Raw genomic sequence first — 22,169 nt, 5'->3', positions numbered from 1 at the left:
ATGTTAAAATGAAATTGACATAGCTGCAACCTATTTCTGGATCCACCTTGTATGTTATAGAGCTCCTGACCTTTTGACATCCTTCCATATGTACCTAAACAATATTATTATATTTTCCTCTTTTCTTCAGACTGATATTTTCTGTTCTTTCATATTGTTTCAGTAGAGTATATTCTGGAGTCTCCGTATTGTATTTGTCATCCTGCTCTGAACCTATTCTAAACTACCAATATTGTTTGGCCATGCCCAGAATCATAACAGAACTGCAGATACAATTTTATTAGTGAGAAGTAGAGGGAAATAAATATTTCACACATTTCTCATATAATGACGCTAATATAACCCAGAATTGCATAAGTCTGACTTACATTGTTTATTCATGTGCAGCTTGTTGGCAATGACCATAATCAAATCTTCTTCAAAGGAATGTTTCTAAACTAAAATATTCTCACTATACTTTATAACTTAGATTTATCCCTGTCAAAGGATACCCTGTTGCTCTTACCCAAATCTTTCAACTTGTACAGATTAGAATGCAATCCTGATCTATCTTCCCAAGTTGGTCGGATCTTTCATTTTGTGACAAGCAGTCTACCAATTCGATTATCTAAATTATTAATGAAAATATTAAATAGTTTGGCCACAAGAGAGACCCATGTGGATTCTGAGTATATCTGTAGTCAATTGTGATTGACTACACTGTAGAACCGTACCATACTTTAGCTCTTTGTTAATGAAATATGGAACCTTGTTAAAAGTTGTTAAAAATCTCCAACTAAAATGGTGCCTTGTTAAAGAAAATAACATTTGTCTCAAATGGCCTACTTTTGAGAAAGCTATGCTGACTCTTAGCAAATCACAACATTGTCTGTAACAAACTTCCAAATAATTGGCTTTATTATCTGCTCTAACATATTTGACACTAGAAACACTGTTCAATAAACCCTAGGATCTTCTATTCTAACAACGGCATCAGGCAGTAACCACGGGGCGGCGGCAGGGTGGTCAGCTGCGAGCAGGAGTTCCAGGGCGGAGGCACAGATGGCGGCAGCTGGACATGTTGCTGGACGCCGTACGTGCTGGGGCTGCACTGGGCATGAGCGCGGGGATGAAACCTCCGTCCCGGCCCAGCCAGCAAGCCAGTGCCAGCTCTGTGCCCATGCCCAGTGCAGCACCAGCATGTACGGCGTCCAGTAACACATCCAGCCACCGCTGTCAGTGCCTCCGCCCTGGAGCTCCTGCTCGCAGCTGCTGCCCCACAGCTACTGCCCGGAGCCGCTCCGCTGCTGCCCTCCCGCTCCTGCTGCCAGCACCCTCCCGCCGGGCCCCAAAGCTCACCTGCCGCTGCCACCGCCAGGGATGCTGCAACCGGGCGGGGCACTGCGGCTGCTGGTGCCTCCATCCTGGAGCTCCCATTCGCAGCCGCAGCCCCGCGGCTACTGCCCAATGCCGCTGCTGCCGGCACCCTCCTGCTGGGCCGCAAAGCTCACCTGCCACCGCCAGGGAAACTCCAGCTGGGTGGAGCGCTGCAGCTGCCGGTGCCTTCGCCTTGGAGCTCCCGCTTGCAGCCACCACCCTGCGGCTACTGCCCGGTGCTGCTGCTGCCAACGCCCTCCCACTCCCATTGCTGGCGTCCTCCCACCGGGCCCCAAAGCTCACCTGCCACCACTGCTAGGGAAGCTCCAGCCGGGTGAGGCAGTGCAGCTGCCGGTGCCTTCGCCTTGGAGCTCCCGCTTGCAGCCACCACCCTGCGGCTACTGCCCGGTGCTGCTGCTGCAGGCACCCTCCCATTTCCGCTGCCGGCACCCTCCCACCGGGTCCCAAAGCTCACCTGCCGCCACCAGGCGATCTCCAGCCGGGCGGGGCACTGCAGCTGCCGGTGCCTCCACCCTGGAGCTCCCGCTTGCAGCTGGTGCCCCGTGGCTACTGTCCGGTGCCGCTGCTGCCGGCGCACTCCTGCTGCTGACGCCCTCCTGCCGGCCCCCAAAGCTCACCTGCTGCGAAGAAGGAAGCTCAGCTTCCGGTCTCGCAACATTTTGCTCTTTGTTCCCACAGCAAAACGTTGCGAGACTAGAAGCTGAGCTTCCTTCTTCGCGGCACACCTGACCATGTCTCACTAGTGTGCCGCGGCATACTGGCTGAAAAACACTGCTTTAGACGTAAAAACAAAAGCAAAATGAGAATTGAATTCCTCTATTATTTTTGCTCATCTTAATTTTTTTCCTGTTGAAATAGACAGTGAGCCTCTGTTATCATTTTCTTCCTATTCACATATTTTTAAAGTCTTTATTGATGAATTTCATCTCTTTTACTAGCTTAACTTTCCTGACCTCATACCTACTGCGCTGAAACTTCATATAGTTCTGTAGATATAGTGGAGTATCAGTACAATTATGATGAACAAATACAAGGATTGGTAAATGACAATTCAATCTTAGGAAAGAAAAAGGCATGAGAAATAAACTTAAATTAACCTGATATGATTCTGTTTGGTATAAGAGGGGACAAAGGGATACTCTATCAAACTTTCAATAGCCTATTTTAACTATAGCCTAAAATAGTAAAGTAGAATTCTTGAAACAACTGTTCTATTTCATGACCTGATCTAGCTTGGAGGGCTCAGTTTAGACTTCCCTGGCTGTTAGCCCTTCTTCCATTTCCTATAAGGAGTCTTATTTAATTTTACTTCTTTGTAATCTGCCTATTTAATCATATTGGCTCCTTTAGATGTCTCCTATTCTTGGCCAAGGGACTCAGCACAGTTTGAAGACATTTTCCATGGTCATGTGGCCAGCGAGTCTATCTGCCAAAGGTACACAGAATACTATACTTTCCCACAAAAGTGGAGTCTATTAATCTACTTACATTTGAATGCTTTCAAATTGTTAGGTGGGCAGGATGTAGGGTAAGAATGGCACTCAGCCATTGCATGGCACTAGGATCTTGAACGCAGGCTGTCAGTTTTCCATCTGACAAGCTCAGCATCTTCAACTGCTGTACCTGGAAATCTCTAACAATTACAACTTCTTTGATTTTAAAATTTTATCCCAAGAATATCCTATTATTGGTCCGAGTTATTAAAGGGTCTTCTGAAAATCCAAGCTCTTTTAAAAATCTACATAATTGTTAAAATCAAGAATTCTAACAATAATAATTTTTTTCTCAAAGTTCCCACCATTTTGAGATTTTCAATCAATTAACTAAGAAATGGGTGGAAACTAATCAAGGAGAGAAGCAATCTAGAACTAAGAAGAAATTTCCTGATAGAACAATTAATCATGGAACAGCTTGTCTCCATAAGTTGTAAATGCTCCAACAATGAAAGTTTTAAAGAAGAGATTGTATAACCATTTGTCTGAAATGGATAGGGTTTCCGCCTAAGCAGAGGATTGGTTTTGAAAACTTTCAAGGTCCCTTCCAACTCTGTTATTCTGTAATTCTACTATCTCTGGTAGTATAGATCAAAGCCCAGAGTTGCTTGACAATATAATGGATATCATATAAATTTAATCAATCAATCAATCCAAGGTTGCAAGTTCTACCTTTTGAAAAGGGCAATGGAAGAAAAAAAGGCAAAGAGAAGCCAGAAATTATCAGGCATTTTGTTTATGGCACAATTCATCTTTAAAGAGATGTCCTCATACGTTCTTAAGGTTTTATTTATCTGCCTAAAGTTTTTCTGAGTCATTTGGGGGTCTGCAGCAGGCTCCTAATAAGATGCCCCTTCTTCTACTTTTCCTTTTTATGAGCTACAGTAGATGCCTTCGACACATTACCAAGCAATCCAGTGAATTTTTAACAGGTTTTCAATGTAGATAAAATTAAAGAATAAAGATTTCCCGAAATGTTCTTAGTTTTTGTAGGATACTATAATACAATCATGAAAACCTCTCAGATTTTCTTTCTGTCCCATCTTACATCAAATAAATTTGGTGAGGTTATTTGTGATAACACAACACAAATTGTGATGACTAGACTTTATTTCTTTCCGCTAATTTTCTGATTAAGTTATCCTTCCAGTCAATTTATCCGCTTGAGTCTTCTTTCATATCTGCTAGAAATATGGTATGAGGAAGAGATGCAGAATGGTCCCCTCTCAGAGAGCAACTGATGAGATATGGATAGTCCTTTACCTATCCATATCTCATCAGGTACTAGAATTTCCTTTTTAGTTTACTTTATTGTCATTGCACCTTGTACAATAAAAATTAAATGCCATCTTCAATGTACATTATAATTATAAAAATAAAACACAAACACACATCCTTCACATTTTATACAATTGGATTGAAAACCAATATTCTGTTAAATAAGGTAGTTTTTAAATGAGTTGCACCCAATTGTATGACCTTTTTTGCCATGATGGTTAAGTGACTATTGCAGTTAAGTAAATCTTAGTCATTAAGCAAATCTTGCTTTCCCCATTCATTCTGAATGTCAGAAGCCATCTGGAAGATCACACATGGCACCTAGCTAACACTGGAACACTACAACCATCAAAATATATGCTAGTTGCCTAGCACCTGAATTTTGATCATGTAACTCTGGAGATGCTGCAAAGGTTGTTAACTGTGAAGACTAGCTGTAGTCTTTTTCAGCACCATTGTCGCTAAATGAACTGTTTTAAACTGAACACTTCCTGTATTAATCTTCTTTGAAGCAGACAATTGCAGATATTAGCCACTGGGTTAATTTGATGTGTGACTATGAAAAAGACCTATAAACTTTGTCTTAGGTAGGTAGAAAGAAGGCAAAAACGTTGTGAAAAACTTCTCTAAATCATCCATTACAATCTTGGTACTGCTAGTTACACCTATCGCATGCTTCTACACGACCTAAGCTGAATCTAATTGGTTCTTTAAGAGGATATAGGCAGCCTATTTTCCTGGAGAAAATTTGAGACAAGTGCTCTCAGGACAAGAAGCTTGGTGGTGGTGGGAGGATTAATTATAAATTGCTTGAAAGTGAGACATATCAATTGCTATATCGAATTATTGCAAAAAACAATGATTCAATATAGCTGTCCTATGAATAAGAGATATACAGTAGTTCAATACAAATATTGTTTAATGTAGTCACCTTTTCCTCTCTTATTAGATTCCATACAATAAATAGCAATAGCAATTAGACTTCACAGTGCTTTACAGCCTTTTTAAAGGATATTTAAGTCAGCATATTTCTCCCAACAATCTGTGTTCTCAAGAGGAGAACAAATAGCAATAGCACTTAGTGTTATACACCGCTTCAGTCTTTTTATAGCCTTCTCTAAATGGTTTAGAGTTACCATACTGCCCCCAACAATCTGGGTCCTCATTTTACCCACCTCTGAAGGATGGAAGGCTGAGTCAACCTTGAATATGATGAAATTCGATCTGCCAAATTACAGTCAGACGGCAGTCAGAAGTAGCCTGCAGTACTGCATTCTAACCACTGCACCCCCACGGTACTTTACATAAATATAATATAAATATAAATGTAACATATATGAACAAAAATGTCCAGTAAGTGGGAAAGGATCTTTCAAACCTGGAGGTAAATTAAGAACCATGATTAAAGCTCATCTACCTGTACCAAGTAATATGATCCATAAATATTTCCAGAGTCTCCAGAGCCCTTTTCTTATAGCAAAGTATAAAGTGAATCAATCTGGTAAAGAAATTTTAAGCTTTAAAACACCTCTTAATCAGGGAAGCAATTGTTAAATATCTAAATTTCAAAACTCAAAACAGCAATTGTACATCTTATTATATTTATAAATGATATATTCTTACCTTTGTAACTGACGAAGGAAATGTTCCAATAATTGCTGAATAGGAGTGCTCTCATTTTCTGCTATAATACAACATAAAAATAGATTTTGATAGTAATTCTTACATTTTCACAATTTTAATAACACAAGCTATTTTTACAGAGGTCTTCTACTATTGAACGTGTTTCTTCACAAGAAAGAAAACAAATTAATTCTTCATTTAAGAAGTTCATACTCTACCTTCCACTCCAGAAAAAGGACTAATCAAAAGAGCTTATGAGATATGCAAAAGTTAAAAATAGAATTCATTAAGATATATATATATAAATATATAAAATGTTTGTTTTCGTAGATTTTCACGGGTACAGGTATGAAGGTCTTGGCATATTCAGGTTTCTTCCCGTGTAGGATTTAGAGATTTCTGGCAATGTTTTGACGAGGTCCCACTCGTCATCTTCAGGCTGGTGTTTCTGTCCTTGTCCTAGGGCGAACACAGCGAGACCTGAGCTGACTTCCCTCTATAAATACTGGTGGGTGGGTGTGGTTTGATGGCTCAGCAGCTGCAAGCTGTATTGAAACTTCCTGGTGAGTGAGTGGGGTAACACCTGGGGTCGTTGATATAATTGATTTATGCTGATTAGTTGATGTTTGTGGATTGGAGGTGATATCCTGAGTTGTTGGAGCTTGCAGGCTACTTAGCTGTTTTGTAATGTGTGTCGGGGGTGTAACAATTTTTGTTTGGCTGCGAGTTTGTGGTCTGGTCATGTGTTTATGGTGTTTGTCGGTTTGCTTTGTGTGCAAGTCAGAAGGGGCTGCAACAGTTGGGAGCACTGCTATAGTTTGGCTTCTGGGTGGTGGTTGTATTTGGTCTGTAGGGTAAGTGTGGGTTTGGGTCTTGTGGAGGTGATTGGTGGTAGTGTCCTGTGTTGTTCTGAGTCTGGTTTCAGTTTGTATGGCTGGGATAGGTTTGTTAATGAAGGCTGATTTCCAGATGTCTGGTAGGCGGGAGGTATCATCCCGCTTGTTCATATTGTGGTGATGTTTTTCTATCTCAATGGTTTCCATGATTATTCTTTTGTTGTAGTGTTCTGTTTTAGAAATTAATTTAGTTCTTTCAAAATCAATTTCATGTCCTGTTGTTTTGAAGTGTTGGAAAAAGGAGGAAGTTTTTTTTCCTTTTCTTAATGCATTCTTATACCATGTAAAATCTGCCCAGCCACATATATTGGACAAACTAATAGGAGAGTAAATGCACGTGTTGCAAAACATAAGAATGCATTAAGAAAAGAAGAAAAATCTTCCTCCCACACAGCTTGCAGGTACTGAGCCATCAAACCAAACCCACCCACCCGTATTTATAGAGGGAAGGCAGTTCAGGTCTCACTGTGTTCGCCCTAGAACAAGGACAGAAACACCAGCCTGAAGATGACGAGTGGGACCTTGTCGAAACGTCACCAGAAATCTCTAAATCCTATTAATCAATCCATACTTTTGAATCTTCATCAATTAATATCATATATTATCATCAATTAATATATTCATATTTACTTTTCTATAATTTCATTCAATATTTCCAAACTCAATTAATATTCAGGCATTTAGCATTTAACTAATTATTAACTTTCATCAATCTTCTACATTTCCAATTATATTCTAAATTCATCATTCAAAGTCATAAAATCATTCCTTCCATAGTTCTAATATAATTCATATAAAAAACCACTTATCATATGTATATTCCATTAATTTTATCTATGTAATTCTAATAGTTTTACAAATTAATATATCCTATTTTAAAACAACACATAAATATAACTATTATTTCCATCATTCCATAATCAATCATCCCTCCTCAAGTTGTCATCCCTCTTGCCAAACCCCAAAAGCTTTCTTTCTTATATTTTTATAATCCCTTAATTTCTTCTTTCCCCTTTTCCTCCTTGAATATGAAATCTTTCCCAATTTTTAAAGTTCCATTTTAATTTCTTTCTTACTCTGTCAACTCCAAAGTATCAGATCACATCTATTCCCAATTTTATTAGTGCTTATCTTATAATCATCATTAAATATGTGACCATCAATCCCCTCTTCAATCAAACAATTTTCTAATTCATTTATCTTTTTGCATTCCTTCCCATCTTCTTCTACCTCATTAAACAATAAATTATCTAAATTGTCAATCTTATATCTTTTAGTCTGTCCCTTTTAAAAATGCCCATTTTGTGGCACTTTTTTAATTCAATTTTTTAATGTTGATCAATCTGTTCAGCAATCCACTCTTTTTCTCCACCGCTTTCTCTGTATTCCTGTCTCTTGTCATATTCCTCTTGTATTAAAATTCCTTGCGATTTTTTAAGACTTTCAATAAGAAAAATAATGTTGTTTCATCTTTCTTCTCTCCACTCTTTAATATATCTGAATATATCCCTATATAGATCTTTTATTTCTTTCATCTTATCCGAGTTTAGTATGCAAAAGACTTTGTCCAGCTGTTCGATTTATCTTTATACAGCCCAGAAGCCAAAATGCCTCAATAGAATCAATCAATTTGGTTTTTTTGGTTTTTTTCCTTCTCCCCCTTTCAGGTTCAAATAAAGTTCAAGTCAAGAATATTTTCCTCAAGTTCTCAGCTCTTCTTTATCGTTTACTATGAAAACAATCTGCCTAGTTCCATTAAATCAAGGTCACATTCAGTGAATAATAAATCCAACCAAATGCCATCTCAACTTCACCAGCAGATATCCACACTATACAATCTCACAGTTGCTTTTCGATTCTTTTGAATTCTTTTAAGTTCTAATAGTCTCAAAAACAGTAAAATTTTAACTCCGAATTTCTAAAAACAGAGCAAATTATTATTATTTTGAGGCATTATATAGTCCTTGAGTTTTAGTTAGTTTATTATGTACTTTTAATGCTAATTAGACAGTTCCCACATTAATACAGCTGCTCCCCACTTCCCTTTAGTTTAACTTCCACAGAAAATATCAGCTCTTTAACAAGGTTTTCCTCCGGCATAATAGCTCACCCTTTCTTCCAAGCTCTTCTTCTCCTCAACCTCCAGCACAAAAAACTTATGTTTCTTCTCTTTCCAGATGACTTCCAATGCTTTTACTATCACATTCTAGCATGTAGTCACTGCGACCATAGCTACCGAGGCCATTTCACTTTGCTGTCGGTCAAGGTCAGTTGTCAGGCCTCCGTGGGGTATGCTGACCCCAAAAATGATGGGCGAGAGAAGAGCGGAGTCAATGGCCGGCAGCACAGAGTTCCCCTTGGCCCATGGGGGAACTCCAAATCCCCGACACTCAGGGGGCTTTGGTTCTAATGGAATCAAGACGGATCCTCCCTGAAGGGGAGGTGATGCTGGGTATGCTACCAGGGGTCTGGCTTGGAGTCGGCATACCCCACTAGATAAACTGGCTTGTCTCGCACCAGCGGTGGTGTGAAATCGGCTAGGCTGCTATGCCTAAGCCGTTGAAGCCGAGCCAACACCACAACAAAAGGATTTTAAAAGTAAGCTTGGAGTCATCTGGAGAGAGGAACCAAGGAATGTGCTGGAGCGGGAGGAAAAAAACCAAGAGTGGTGCTGGTGAGTGATTTTGCCAACTGGAGCTTGGATTGTTTTTTTTTTCTTTTTCACCTTCAAATGGGAACAAAAGATTGAAAAAAAATGGAGAAGAATAGGCAATGAGTACAATAGCGGAAAGTTCTGAAAGGACACTAAAAGCCCAATGATTGAGGATTTTTTAAAATTTTGATTATTGAACTATCTTTATGAATTTTTACTTTACTGAAATGATTTTTATCAGCTCAGAAAATTAACCGTTAACATATAAACAAGTGAAAATATGTTGGTGGAATTATTGCAGGAGAAGATCTTGTTAGATATATAAACTTTTCTGACCTTAAGCTTTTGGAACATCTTATCTATGGTGACTGTGGCTGTGAATATTTTTAATTATTTGCATGTGGAGATTACAAAACTTCAAAGAGGAGGATTTATATTGTCTTAGAAGGATTATTCTACAGAATTACAGAGACATAAAGTTACTGTCATCTAACTTTGTGGACACTACCGACTTTATTTGCAGCAGAGAAACTGAACTAAGAAAGGACAGTAAGCATTACAAAAATAAAAGAAAGAAAATAAAAGAAGAGCGGAAACAAGAAGGAGAGGGTGGAAGATTTGGACATTGATAAAACTATAAATTATAAGGTTTTTAAATGGACTTATGGAGATAACTTTGAATTTGTTGATTATCTGAATTATAAGAATATTATAATGGGAATTATAATGGAAAAGAGAAGCAGGTGGTAAGGGAAAATGGATATAACAAAATGGTATGATTATTAAAGGGTAATTAATTTGAGAAAAATAATAGTATAACAATTAACATTTTTGCAAATTATCTATGATTTTAACTAAATAGATTAGGGAAGTTTACCATATTCGGAATGACAGTAAAAATAAATAGATCACTACACTGAGATTGACAATTAAAAACAGATAATTAGATTAGGGAAGATTATTACACTGGGAATGATAGTGAACAAGTAGACTAGGGAAGATTATTACACTGGGTTTGACAATGAAAGATACATAGATTAAGGAAGATATATAAATTAGGGATGATACATAGATTAAGGAAGATTACTACAATGGGAGTGACATTGAAAAATATATAGATCAGGGAATTTTATCACATTGAAAACAAATATATTACAGATAATCATTAAAAATATGCTATATTATAATTTTGATTTGTCAAATTTGAAATTATATATTTCTAAAACAAAAGAAATGATATAATGTATAAGTACAAAGAGAAGATAAAGTAATTTGAATTCTTGATAATAATTTATGTCGTGTCCCCCCCCGTATCATTGTCATAATTAGATTATAAATATGAAATAGCTGATATGAAATGATACCTTATGTTGTTTTGAAGAGAAGTAGTTTTGAATTTTTTTCCCTCTTAAAGGGCAGTTTTATTAAAATGAGGGTTTGAAAACATGAATGAGATAAGTAAGTATATAATGAATAGATTGAAGCACTATGGCATGGATTTACTAGGGGGGGAAAGCAAATAGCCAATAAAAAATTTGATAGCTAATAGCATTTTGAACTTGAATGAGAACAGAAAACAATCTTTGATCACAAAATTAGAAAATGAGATAGCACAAGATAATTAACATACACCGAAACAAAATAGATACAAATTAAGAATTTTATTTTTAATTAAGAATTTGGTTGTCAGTGTTATATTGTAATGTATAGAAATTTGAAGGTATGTGATTTCTGTATATTTGTAAGAGTGGAGAAAAAAAATTATAACACACTCACACACACACCGAAAAAAACCAGAGGGTGACCAGGACCTCTTCTTCACCTCTCCTAAAGGGAGGTTCGAGCTGATCTGACAGGAATCACCACCCCCAAACAGCGGGGATTCGGCATTCCCGCAGGAGCGCAAGGAATGCCATCTCGCCGCGGCAGTGGCCATGCCCCTTTCCCCGCCTGTCTAATCTTGAGGAAAATTGTCTTTGTCAGCATTCTAGCTAAGACAACTGTCAGTCCCTGCAGGGAAAGTGACAAGGAAGTGGTAGTGGCATAGTGCCCAGAAAGAAAGCCAATGCAGGGAAGAGGATACTATCATTCCAATTGAAGTGGAACAGCATTTTGAAGTTAAAGACATTTGGGATTCTTATAGACAGAGGGAAAATCCAATATGGGTGGAAGGATTTCTCTCCCTCAGAGACAGAATGGAGAGAGGCCCAACATATGCAAGAACCAAAGCATCTTTGTAAATTCCACCAGAAATATCCAAATAAACCTCACTAAACTTCAATTAACTCTCATTTTTGTCTCCTTTCCTACAGGACTAATGTCTTTTTCAAGGGGAATAGAATGTTAGATCTCCCACCTTTAGCATATCTCCCTTCACAGGAACCCTACCATAAATTGCAAGGAAGGGAAGGCAACTGGGGAAGTAAGAATTGGGCATGGGAATGTGCAAGGGTAGGGAATCTTATGGCATGGCATAAAATGCCAGGGTGATAGGAACCAGGATTATTGAGCTGGACTAAATGGCTGATAAAGGATGAAGCCCAAGAATAGTACAGTGATCCCCCGAGTTTCGCAATCCCGATCATTGCGAAAGGCTATATCGCGATTTTCCCACCCGATGACGTCACTCCCTTCCTTTCTCATCTTTCTTTCTCTCTCTCTTTCTCTATCTTGCTTCTTCCTCTCTCACACTCTCTTCCTCCCTCTCTCATCTCTTTCTTTCCTTCTCTCTCTTTCTCTATCTCTCCCCCTCTTGCTCTCGAGCGGCAAGCGAGCAGCCGGGCGGGCGGGCGAACGGGCAAGCGAGCAGCTGGGCGGGCGGGCGAACGGGCAAGCAGCAAGCGAGCAGCCAGGCGGGCGGGCGGGCGAACGGGCAAGCGGCAAGCGAGCAGCCAGGTGGGCGGGCGAACGGGCAAGCGGCAAGCGAGCAGCCAGGCGGGCGGGCGAACGGGCAAGCGGCAAGCGAGCGGCCGGGCGAGCGGGTGACGGGCAAGCGGCAAGCGATCTTGGGGTTTCCCCTTTGCCTGGGCGGCGGGAAGACCCAGGGAAGGTTCCTTCGGCCGCCCAACAGCTGATCTGCTCCGCAGCGTGGCAGCAGCGAGGAGCCGAAGATGGGGTTTCCCCGTTGCCTGGGCAACGGGGAAACCCCATCTTCGGCTCCTCGCTGCTACCGCGCTGCGGAGCAGATCAGCTGTTGGGCGGCCGAAGGAACCTTCCCTGGGTCTTCCCCGGGTCTTCCCCGCCGCCCACACGCAAACTCCACCATCTGCGCATGTGCGGCCATGGAAAAAGGGGCGCGCATGCGCAGATGGTGTTTTTACTTCCGCACCACTACATCCCAAAATATCGATTATCGCGAGGGGTCTTGGAACGGAACCCTCGCGATAATCGGGGGATCACTGTATACAAAACTTGAAGGTGCTAATCTTCAAAGCAGTTCCCTAATCATCAAAAAGAAATACTACTGGATACTATAGTATATTACTATACTAAGAGCCGGGGTGGCACAGCAGATAGAGTCCTGTACTGCAGGCCACTGAAGCTGACTGTGAATCTGTAAGTCAGCGGTTCAAATCTCATCACTGGCTCAAAGTTGACTCAGCCTTCCATCCTTCAGAGGTGGGTAAAATGAGGACCCGAATTGTGGGGGCAATATGCTGGCTCTGTTTAAAAGTGCTAACACATTGTAAGCCGCCCTGTCTAAGCAGAAGGGCGGCATAAATAAATAAATAAATAAATAAATATATATATATATATATATATATATATATATATATACATACAGTGGTACCTCAAGATACGAACCCCTCGTCTTACGAACAACTCGTGATACGAACCCGGGGTTCAGGAAAAAATTGCCTCTTCTTACGATCTTTTTTCGAGTTACGAACGCCAAACCCGAACTTCCGGGTTCGGCGTTCGGAGGCTCCTGGGAAGTTGCCCGGCTGTTTTAAAAGGTGACTGCCGGGCTGGGGGGCTTCCCAGCACCCCCCCAACCCCGAACCCGGAAGTTTGGCAAAAGTTCGGGGTTCGGGCGGGGTGCTTGGAAGCCCCCCAGCCCGGCGGTCACATTTTAAAATAGCCGGGCGGCTTCCCAGGAGCCTCCGAACGCCGAAAGCGGAAGTTCGGGTTTGGCGTTCGGCTTCGGGAGGCTCCTGGAAAGCCATGTCTTTAACTCGGCTCTGCTACGTACATTTTCCCTGCAGTTGATCCAAGCACTGCAAGGGAAGGAACGAACTGAAATGCGAGTCAGGAGTCCTGGAAACGTAACAATAAGGGGGTTGGTGGAATAATCATTGGGAATGGGGTGTCCTGGAAGTTGGGATACAGGCTCTCCCAGCCTCTTAATTCCCCCCCCCCCGTTTCTTTAAGGCTTCCCCTCTCGTGCACAAGGGAAAGCAAGGGGTGGGAAATGCGAGTCAGGAGTCCTGGAAACGTAACAATAAGGGGGCTGGTGGAATAATCATTGAGAATGGGGTGTCCTGGAAGTTGGGATACAGGCTCTCCCAGCCTCTTCATTCCCCCCCCCCCCCGTTTCTTTAAGGCTGCCCCTCTCGTGTGCAAGGGAAAGCAAGGGGTGGGAAATGCGAGTCAGGAGTCCTGGAAACGTAACAATAAGGGGGTTGGTGGAATAATCATTGGGAATGGGGTGTCCTGGAAGTTGGGATACAGGCTCTCCCAGCCTCTTCATTCCCCCCCCCCCATTTCTTTAAGGCTTCCCCTCTCGTGCACAAGGGAAAGCAAGGGGTGGGAAATGCGAGTCAGGAGTCCTGGAAACGTAACAATAAGGGGGCTGGTGGAATAATCATTGGGAATGGGGTGTCCTGGAAGTTGGGATACAGGCTCTCCCAGCCTCCTCATCTCCCCCCCCCCGTTTCTTTAAGGCTTCCCCTCTCGTGTGCAAGGGAAAGCAAGGGGTGGGAAATGCGAGTCAGGAGTCCTGGAAACGTAACAATAAGGGGGCTGGTGGAATAATCATTGAGAATGGGGTGTCCTGGAAGTTGGGATGCAGGCTCTCCCAGCCTCCTCATCTCCCCCCCCCCCCGTTTCTTTAAGGCTTCCCCTCTCGTGTGCAAGGGAAAGCAAGGGGTGGGAAATGCGAGTCAGGAGTCCTGGAAACGTAACAATAAGGGGGCTGGTGGAATAATCATTGAGAATGGGGTGTCCTGGAAGTTGGGATGCAGGCTCTCCCAGCCTCCTAATCTCCCCCCCCCCTCGTTTCTTTAAGGCTTCCCCTCTCGTGTGCAAGGGAAAGCAAGGGGTGGGAAATGCGAGTCAGGAGTCCTGGAAACGTAACAATAAGGGGGCTGGTGGAATAATCATTGAGAATGGGGTGTCCTGGAAGTTGGGATACAGGCTCTCCCAGCCTCCTCATTCCCCCCCCCCCCCCGTTTCTTTAAGTTTTCTTTATTAGATTTGTATGCCGCCCCTCTCCGTAGACTCCTTAAAGAAACGAGGGAGGGGGGGGAATGAGGAGGCTGGGAGAGCCTGTATCCCAACTTCCAGGACACCCCATTCCCAATGATTATTCCACCAGCCCCCTTTTTGTTACGTTTCCAGGACTCCTGACTCGCATTTCCCACCCCTTGCTTTCCCTTGCACACGAGATGAGAAGCCTTAAAGAAACGGGGGGGGGGATGAGGAGGCTGGGAGAGCCTGCATCCCAACTTCCAGGACACCCCATTCCCAATGATTATTCCACCAGCCCCCTTTTTGTTACGTTTCCAGGACTCCTGACTCGCATTTCCCACCCCTTGCTTTCCCTTGCACACGAGAGGGGAAGCCTTAAAGAAACGGGGGGGGGGGAGATGAGGAGGCTGGGAGAGCCTGTATCCCAACTTCCAGGACACCCCATTCCCAATGATTATTCCACCAGCCCCCTTTTTGTTACGTTTCCAGGACTCCTGACTCGCATTTCCCACCCCTTGCTTTCCCTTGCACACGAGAGGGGAAGCCTTAAAGAAACGGGGGGGGGGGGGGAGATGAGGAGGCTGGGAGAGCCTGAATCCCAACTTCCAGGACACCCCATTCCCAATGATTATTCCACCAGCCCCCTTTTTGTTACGTTTCCAGGACTCCTGACTCGCATTTCCCACCCCTTGCTTTCCCTTGTGCACGAGAGGGGCAGCCTTAAAGAAACGGGGGGGGGGGGATTAAGAGGCTGGGAGAGCCTGTATCCCAACTTCCAGGACACCCCATTCCCAATGATTATTCCACCAGCCCCCTTTTTGTTACGTTTCCAGGACTCCTGACTCGCATTTCAGTTCGTTCCTTCCCTGCCAGCGCTTGGATCAACTGCAGAGAAAATGTACGTAGCAGAGCCGAGAGAGTAGGAGAGCCAGCCACCCCTTGCCCTCCCTTGCGAGAGAGGGGGAGGCTTAAAGAAACGGGGGAGGGTGTAAATGAGGAGGCTGTGAGAGCCTGTACAGGACAGCCCACTCCCAATGATTATTCTACCAGCCCCTTTTTGTTAGGTTTCCAGGACGCCTGAAATTTGTTCCTTCCCTGCCAGCGCTTGGATCAACTGCAGGGAAAATGTATTGTAGCAGAGATGAGAGGAGGGTAGGAGAGCCAGCCACCCCTTGCCCTCCCTTGCCAGAGATGGGGGCAGCCTTAAAGAAACGGGGGGATTAGGAGGCTGTGAGTGCCCGTATCTCAACTTCCTTGTGAAGTTTTCAGGGCACTAAACAACCACGCAGCCCCAAACCTGATGGAAGAAATGTGCCCCCCTGCCATCCTCAGAGCCCCCAGCGCTCCAGTTTTCCTCTCCTTTAGTTGACAGATTGACCTCTGTCTACACCGCGTCTCCATTGCCTGCGCTTCGCTGAGGACCGGAGCTCAGAGGCTTGGTCCCCCTGAGCAAAGGGGAAGGAAAAGAACCTCCCCCTGTTCTCTACCGGCATTCAGGGACCCATACACACACAGCAGAGTGAGAGCCAGGGAGCCTTGTCTGAAGCCGAAGCTCCGGATTCCCCTTTGCTGCCACCTCCGAAAACACTTTCAAGGAGGGTGTAAGCCCTGCCGGCTGACAAGCTGCGAGGCAGCTTCCCACGTGTGTTAATCACCCACAAAGCTCCATACGCAGCCTCTGCTGTGTCCCCCTTCCCTCCTCCCCCTGTCCCCAAACAAGGATCAGAATGCCGGTTGTCATAAGGCAAAAGGGGCGAGTTTTGGACTTGCACGCATTATTCGCTTTTTCATTGATTCCTATGGGAAACATTGTTTCATCTTACGAACTTTTCACCTTACGAACCTTGTCCCAGAACCAATTAAGTTCGTAAGACGGGGTTCCACTGTGTGTGTATATATATATATATATATATATATATATATATATATATATATATATATATATATATATATATATATATAAATAAATAAAATAATAAATAAAATAATAAAATAAAATAAATACTGACAAACGGGTCTAGGAGAGAGGAAGGGGAAAATTGCAACCATTGCACAGGATTACTCAGATCTAGCTGTGTTTTTGATGTAACCAATTGACTTTAGTAAAAGAACCTTTCACTTCAAAGAAAGTCTTGTGATCTATTATGCATTGCTTACTTTTGCTGGTGTTCTCTTTCTCTTTTTATTGAGAGGCTCCAGCCTACCTAAAACTGCAACTGGTTGCATGATGCCTTTGCTCTTCACATGGTTTTGGAGAATATCCTTCTGCAGCCTCTGAAGTCTCCAAAAGCGCACGAAAACATATTCCCCTCTCACATGATTTCAGAAGTTCTGGATGCTAACACAGCCCTCACACACAGCTTTTGGAGGGTCCGGAGGCCTCATCAGAGCATATTCCATTCTCACAGTTACTAAAAATCAGATGAGAATTAGGCATGCTTTTCAGAATAGTTGTTGGGTATTGGTGAATACTGGCTTCATTCAAAGTACAGTAATACCTCGTCTTACGAACTTAATTGGTTCCAGGACAAGGTTCGTAAGGTGAAAAGTTCGTAAGATGAAACAATGTTTCCCATAGGAATCAATGGAAAAGCCAATAATGCGTGCAAGCCCATTAGGAGAATCCAAAATATTAAGGCTTAAAAAAAAAAGCAGAGGCCAGACAAAGCTGAGGCGAACAGAGTGGGGGGAGGGAGTCCCAACGAAGCAAGGTGAAAAGAGCGTCTCTTGAGCTCCATGAGTCCCTGCCTCCCGTTTTTGTCCCCCCCCACTCTGCTCATCTCCCCCACATCTTTCTCCTCCCTTGAGCTCCATGAGTCTTTTCTTCCCGTTTTTGTCCACCCCAATCTCCCACACACCTTTCAACTCTCTTGAGCTCCATGAGTCTTTTCTTCCCGTTTTTGTCCACCCCACTCTGCTCATCTCCCCCACACCTTTCTCCTCCCTTGAGCTCCATGAGTCTTTTCTTCCCGTTTTTGTCCCTCCTACTCTGCCCAGCAGAGCGCCTGTTTTTGCGATCCTGGGATTCCCCTCCTGGGATTTCCCTACAGCATTGCAAAAACGCGGAAGTCAGGAAGTGGGGGTTCCCATGGAGGGGAGCCTCAAGGGATCTCAGGATCGCAAAAACCTGCGCTTGGCTTGCAACAAAAGTTTGGAGGCGGGGCATCTCAGTAAGGTGAAAAAAGTTCGTAAGAAGAGGCAAAAAAATTCCGAACCCTGGGTTTGTACCTCAAAAAGTTTGTATGATGAGGGGTTCGTATCACGAGGTACCACTGTATCATGGCATGTCACTTGTAACATACATATTATAGTTTTGCCATGACTTTTGTAAATGAGTTATCATGACTAATATTACTGATATATTATATTACTCACTGGGTTGAGTTCTACAGGCCCGGACTGGACGATCAGAGGGTGGATCAACTTCTACTTTTTTTCCTGGATCAAAGTCATCCATTTCACCCTCAGTATCGCAATGTTCCTTCTCTCTTTTTCTTTTCTTTTCTTCCTGATATTAAAAAAATGTGATCAATATTTTCATATAAAAATATATATTTATAGGAAACATTTATTACTGTAATATAAAGATTAGCAAGCACTTTAATTACATTAATTAAATACATTAATTACATTAAACTAAGAACAAAAATAACTGAGAATGACTGTAAGTTTTAAAAGGGCTTATAGCAAAATTACAGACCTATATACCACTTAACAGTGCTTTACAGCCCTCTCAAATTTACAGTCAACTATATTGCTCCCAACAATCCTCATTTTCCTGACTTCTAGGCAAGCGGGCATCGAGATGTTGTTAGGTATACTTTCTCCAAACACACTGAAGATAAGGAAACTACAGCAATGATATCCTCCTTTAGTAGAAGTGATGATATATGATGGTGACAGTTTTTGTAAAGAACAAAACAAAATAACTGAGAAACAGTTCAATGGCTGTTGAAATAGAACTTAAAGAAGATATAAAGTATTGGGAAATATTTTATTGCCTCTCATCAAGAGCCACATATAATGAAAAATGTGGAAAGGACTGAGTTTAAAAATCAGTATACAGTGATCCCTCGATTATCGCGGGGGTTACGTTCCAAGACCTCCCGCGATAATCGATTTTCCGCGGTATAGTGGTGCGGAAGTAAAAACACCATCTGCGCATGCGCGCCCTTTTTTCCATGGCCGCGCATGCGCAGATGGTGGAGCCGGGGAGCGACGAAAGTGCAACTAATATTAGATAAACATCTACAGTATCTAAATAAATAAAATAAACATCTCGCCGCTCGTCCGTTCGCCCGCCGCTCGCCGCTTGTCCGTTCACCCGCTCGCCACTCGTCCGTTCGCCCGCCCACCGCTCGCCGCTCGTCCGTTCGCCGCTCGTCCGTTCGCCCGCCCGCCGCTCGCCGCTTGTTTGTTCGCCCGCCCGCCGCTCGTCCGCCCGCTCGCCGCTCGTCCGTTCGCCCGCCCGCCGCTCGTCCGTCCGCCCGCTCCACCTCTTTCTCCTCTGCTGCAAGAGAGGCGGGACAGGTATTCTCCGGAGGCTGGTGGGTGCACGAGAGAGGGAAAGTGAGAAAAAGAGAGAGAGCAAGAGGGGGAGAGATAGAGAAAGAGAGAGAAGGAAAGAAAGAGATGAGAAAGGAAGGAAGAGAGTGAGAGAGAGGAAGAAAGAGAGAGAGAGAAGAGTAGAAGGAAGAGAGAGAGAAATGATAGAAAAAAGGGGAGAAAAAAAGAGAAATGAGAAAATGATTGAAGTAGAGAATGACAGGAAAGAAAGAAAGAGACAGAGAAGTGACTCTTGGTGATGACGTATGACGTCATCAGGTGGGGAAAACCGTGGAATAGAGAAAAAACCGTGGAGTATTTTTAAATTATTATTTTTTGAAAAACCGTGGTATAGCGTTTCGCGAAAATCGAGGGATCACTGTATGTTCACTAATACAGTGATCCCCCGAGTATCGCGAGGGTTCCGTTCCAAGACCCCTCGCGAAACTCGATTTGTCGCGATATAGCGGTGCGGAAGTAAAACACCATCTGCGCATGCACGCCCCTTTTTTTCATGGCCGCACATGCGCAGATGGTGGAGTTTGCGTGTGGGCGGTGGGGAAGACCCAGGGAAGGTCCATTAGAAAGTCCATTCACATTCTTCCCACTTCCAATTCAAAACGAAAAGGAATTACAGTGATCCCTCGATTTTCGCGGCTTCAAACTTCGCGAAACGCTATACCACGGTTTTTAAAAAAATATTAATTAAAAAATACTCCACGGTTTTTTTTCTATACCACGGTTATTTTGACCGCCCTCTTTTGCAGTATATAAAGTCCTCAATGGAAGGCAGACTGGCAGCAATTGTTTTTTCTGCAGTTCTGGCTCAGAAAATAATTTTTTTAAAAAACCTATACCAGGACAGCTAGAAATCTCTCAACAAGAAGAAAATAATTAAAATGGGGATTGAAAGCATGTAAAGACGCCGGTGCAGTTTAGCGGCTGCGCTCCAATGGACTTACTTTCCCCTTGGTGCCAAGGGGCTCCAAGGAGAAGGCGTGAGCCGTCGCGACCACTCCTACCTTCGGGCAAGGCGGGAGCAGCCTGGGCTCCGGGACATCGTGAGGGCGGCGCAGTGGCCATTCCGTTTGGCAAGAAGCGCGAGGGAGGGCGCGCGCAAGGGAGCGAAGGAGAAAGGCAGGTGGCAGGCTGGGCGTGAAGGTCCGGCTGGCTGGAAGGAAGCCTCCCCCTGACCCTCCTCCTTCTTCTTCTCCACTACCACCACAGCAGCAGCAGCCTGGGCCTGGGCCGGGCCGAGAGGTGGAGGCTCTCGGGAGAGCCCCCCCAAAGTTTTGCAGAGCGGCTGTTGCGCTGGCGGCAATGTGGCTGCTCCTGGGCTCGGCGGGTGAGTGGGAGCTGGACGAAGGGGAGCAGAGGCGGGTGAGGACAGCTGCCCGCTCCAGCGGAGAAGAGGCGTGAGCTTGAGGGGCGAGCCAAGGGGGAGATGCTGGGGGAAGGGAAGCCTTAGGGCAGTGGGACGCGGGACTGCCTCCCGCCGCCTCTTCTCCTTCCCGCCCCCTTCTCGCTTTGTGTGCGTGTGTGTGTGTGCGCACGGGGAAAAGTTGCTTAGCCGTCCTTAACAGCAGGTTGGACAGAAGGGAGTGGGCAGCGGGCGGGCGGGCGAGCGGCCGGCGGGCGCCTATGGGGAACGGGGTGGATCGGGTGGGCGGGCAGTAGTGGCGAGGGTGCCGGAGGCGCTGGGGGGGTGGGGGCAGCCAAAAATGGTGTTTTTACTTCCGCGCCGCTATATCGCGGAAAATCGATTTTCGCAGGTCTTGGAACGTAACCCCTGCGAAAATCGAGGGATCACTGTAGCTTAGTAACCGAGTTTGCCTATCTGGAAGGCAAGATGTAACTTAAGATAAGCTGAAAAATGATGGAAAGTAAGAAACAAGATAAAAGTTTGCCCTTCCAAAGAATTAACTATGAAGTCCTTGATGTTGAGTTTGGTTGTTTGCTCACAAACATTTCATTACCCAATTTAGTAGTAAGTAGCATCATCAATGCTAATGAATGTGTTTCTTATATGCAATATTGCTTTAACAGTATTAGAGGAGGTGTGGTTTTCTCTTTGAAAAAGAGGATATTATTTTCTGTTTGATTTATCTAGTGCTAATAATTTAATTTCATTCATTCATTCATTCATTCATTCATACATACATACATAATTCTCCTTTCCTCCCTCCTTCTTTCTTCCTCACCTTTATTATTTTTACAAACAATAACTATCATGGCAGCTAACATATCCAATGTACCTTCCTTTCCTCCCCCCACCCCCACTGAAAACAATTCAGTTAGTGGGCTGGACTAAGAGAGAATGACTGGCCCAAAGTCACCCATCAGGTTTTCATGGCTAAGCAAAACTTAAAGTTATGGTCTCTGCTTTCAGCGCTTTAACCATTTAACCAAACTAGCTCTCCTTTCTCATTATAATGCTGCTTATCTATGTTTAGGTTGCTGGAGAGGTTGAGTTTTGGTCCTTTTGTTTCCTTTTTAACCTTTTTATTCTCTTTTGAATAGTGTCCAAATGTGGTTTATCTTTATATGTCTATTGATGACCAATTTGTCTGAATGTCAACCTTCCAAGCATTATTAGATTTAGCTTAGTCTAGAATGCTCACTGCTTCCCAGTTGAAACTATGGTTGAGTCTGTTCATGTGCTATGAAATAAAGAAATTTGTATGGTGTCTTCTAACTGTTAGTTGGTATTTATTAATATACTGTTAGTTTTGTCTGCCTGTTTCATACACTAGTTGTAAAGTCCTTTAGGAAGTTACAAATTACTATTTTTCTTCTTGGTCTGATGGGACTTTAATTTGTTTTGGAGGGTATATACGTTTGTTTGTTATGGTGGTAATAGTTTATTGGTTGTTTCTGAGATGTTTTTATATATGA

The 22,169-nt window shown here is 43.4% G+C and overlaps 1 protein-coding gene across 4 annotated transcripts in view; it reads right to left on the bottom strand.

The window, feature by feature from the left end:
- BRD9 (bromodomain containing 9) overlaps nucleotides 1-22,169 on the bottom strand; it is a 99,620-nt gene that overhangs the window by 55,821 nt on the left and 21,630 nt on the right. For all 4 annotated transcript variants that reach the window (XM_070729729.1, XM_070729732.1, XM_070729731.1 and 1 more), the window contains exons 3-4: nucleotides 18,105-18,237; nucleotides 5,772-5,832 (exon numbers count right to left, since the gene is read on the bottom strand). In XM_070729729.1, the coding sequence (XP_070585830.1) occupies nucleotides 5,772-5,832; nucleotides 18,105-18,237 (194 nt within the window). The remainder of the gene's footprint in view (nucleotides 1-5,771; nucleotides 5,833-18,104; nucleotides 18,238-22,169) is intronic.

This window comes from Erythrolamprus reginae, chromosome Z, assembly GCF_031021105.1.
Source record: "Erythrolamprus reginae isolate rEryReg1 chromosome Z, rEryReg1.hap1, whole genome shotgun sequence".
NCBI lineage: Eukaryota > Metazoa > Chordata > Lepidosauria > Squamata > Dipsadidae > Erythrolamprus > Erythrolamprus reginae.
Note: the sequence above shows the minus strand (reverse complement) of the source record. Positions and strands in the feature narration are given on the sequence as shown.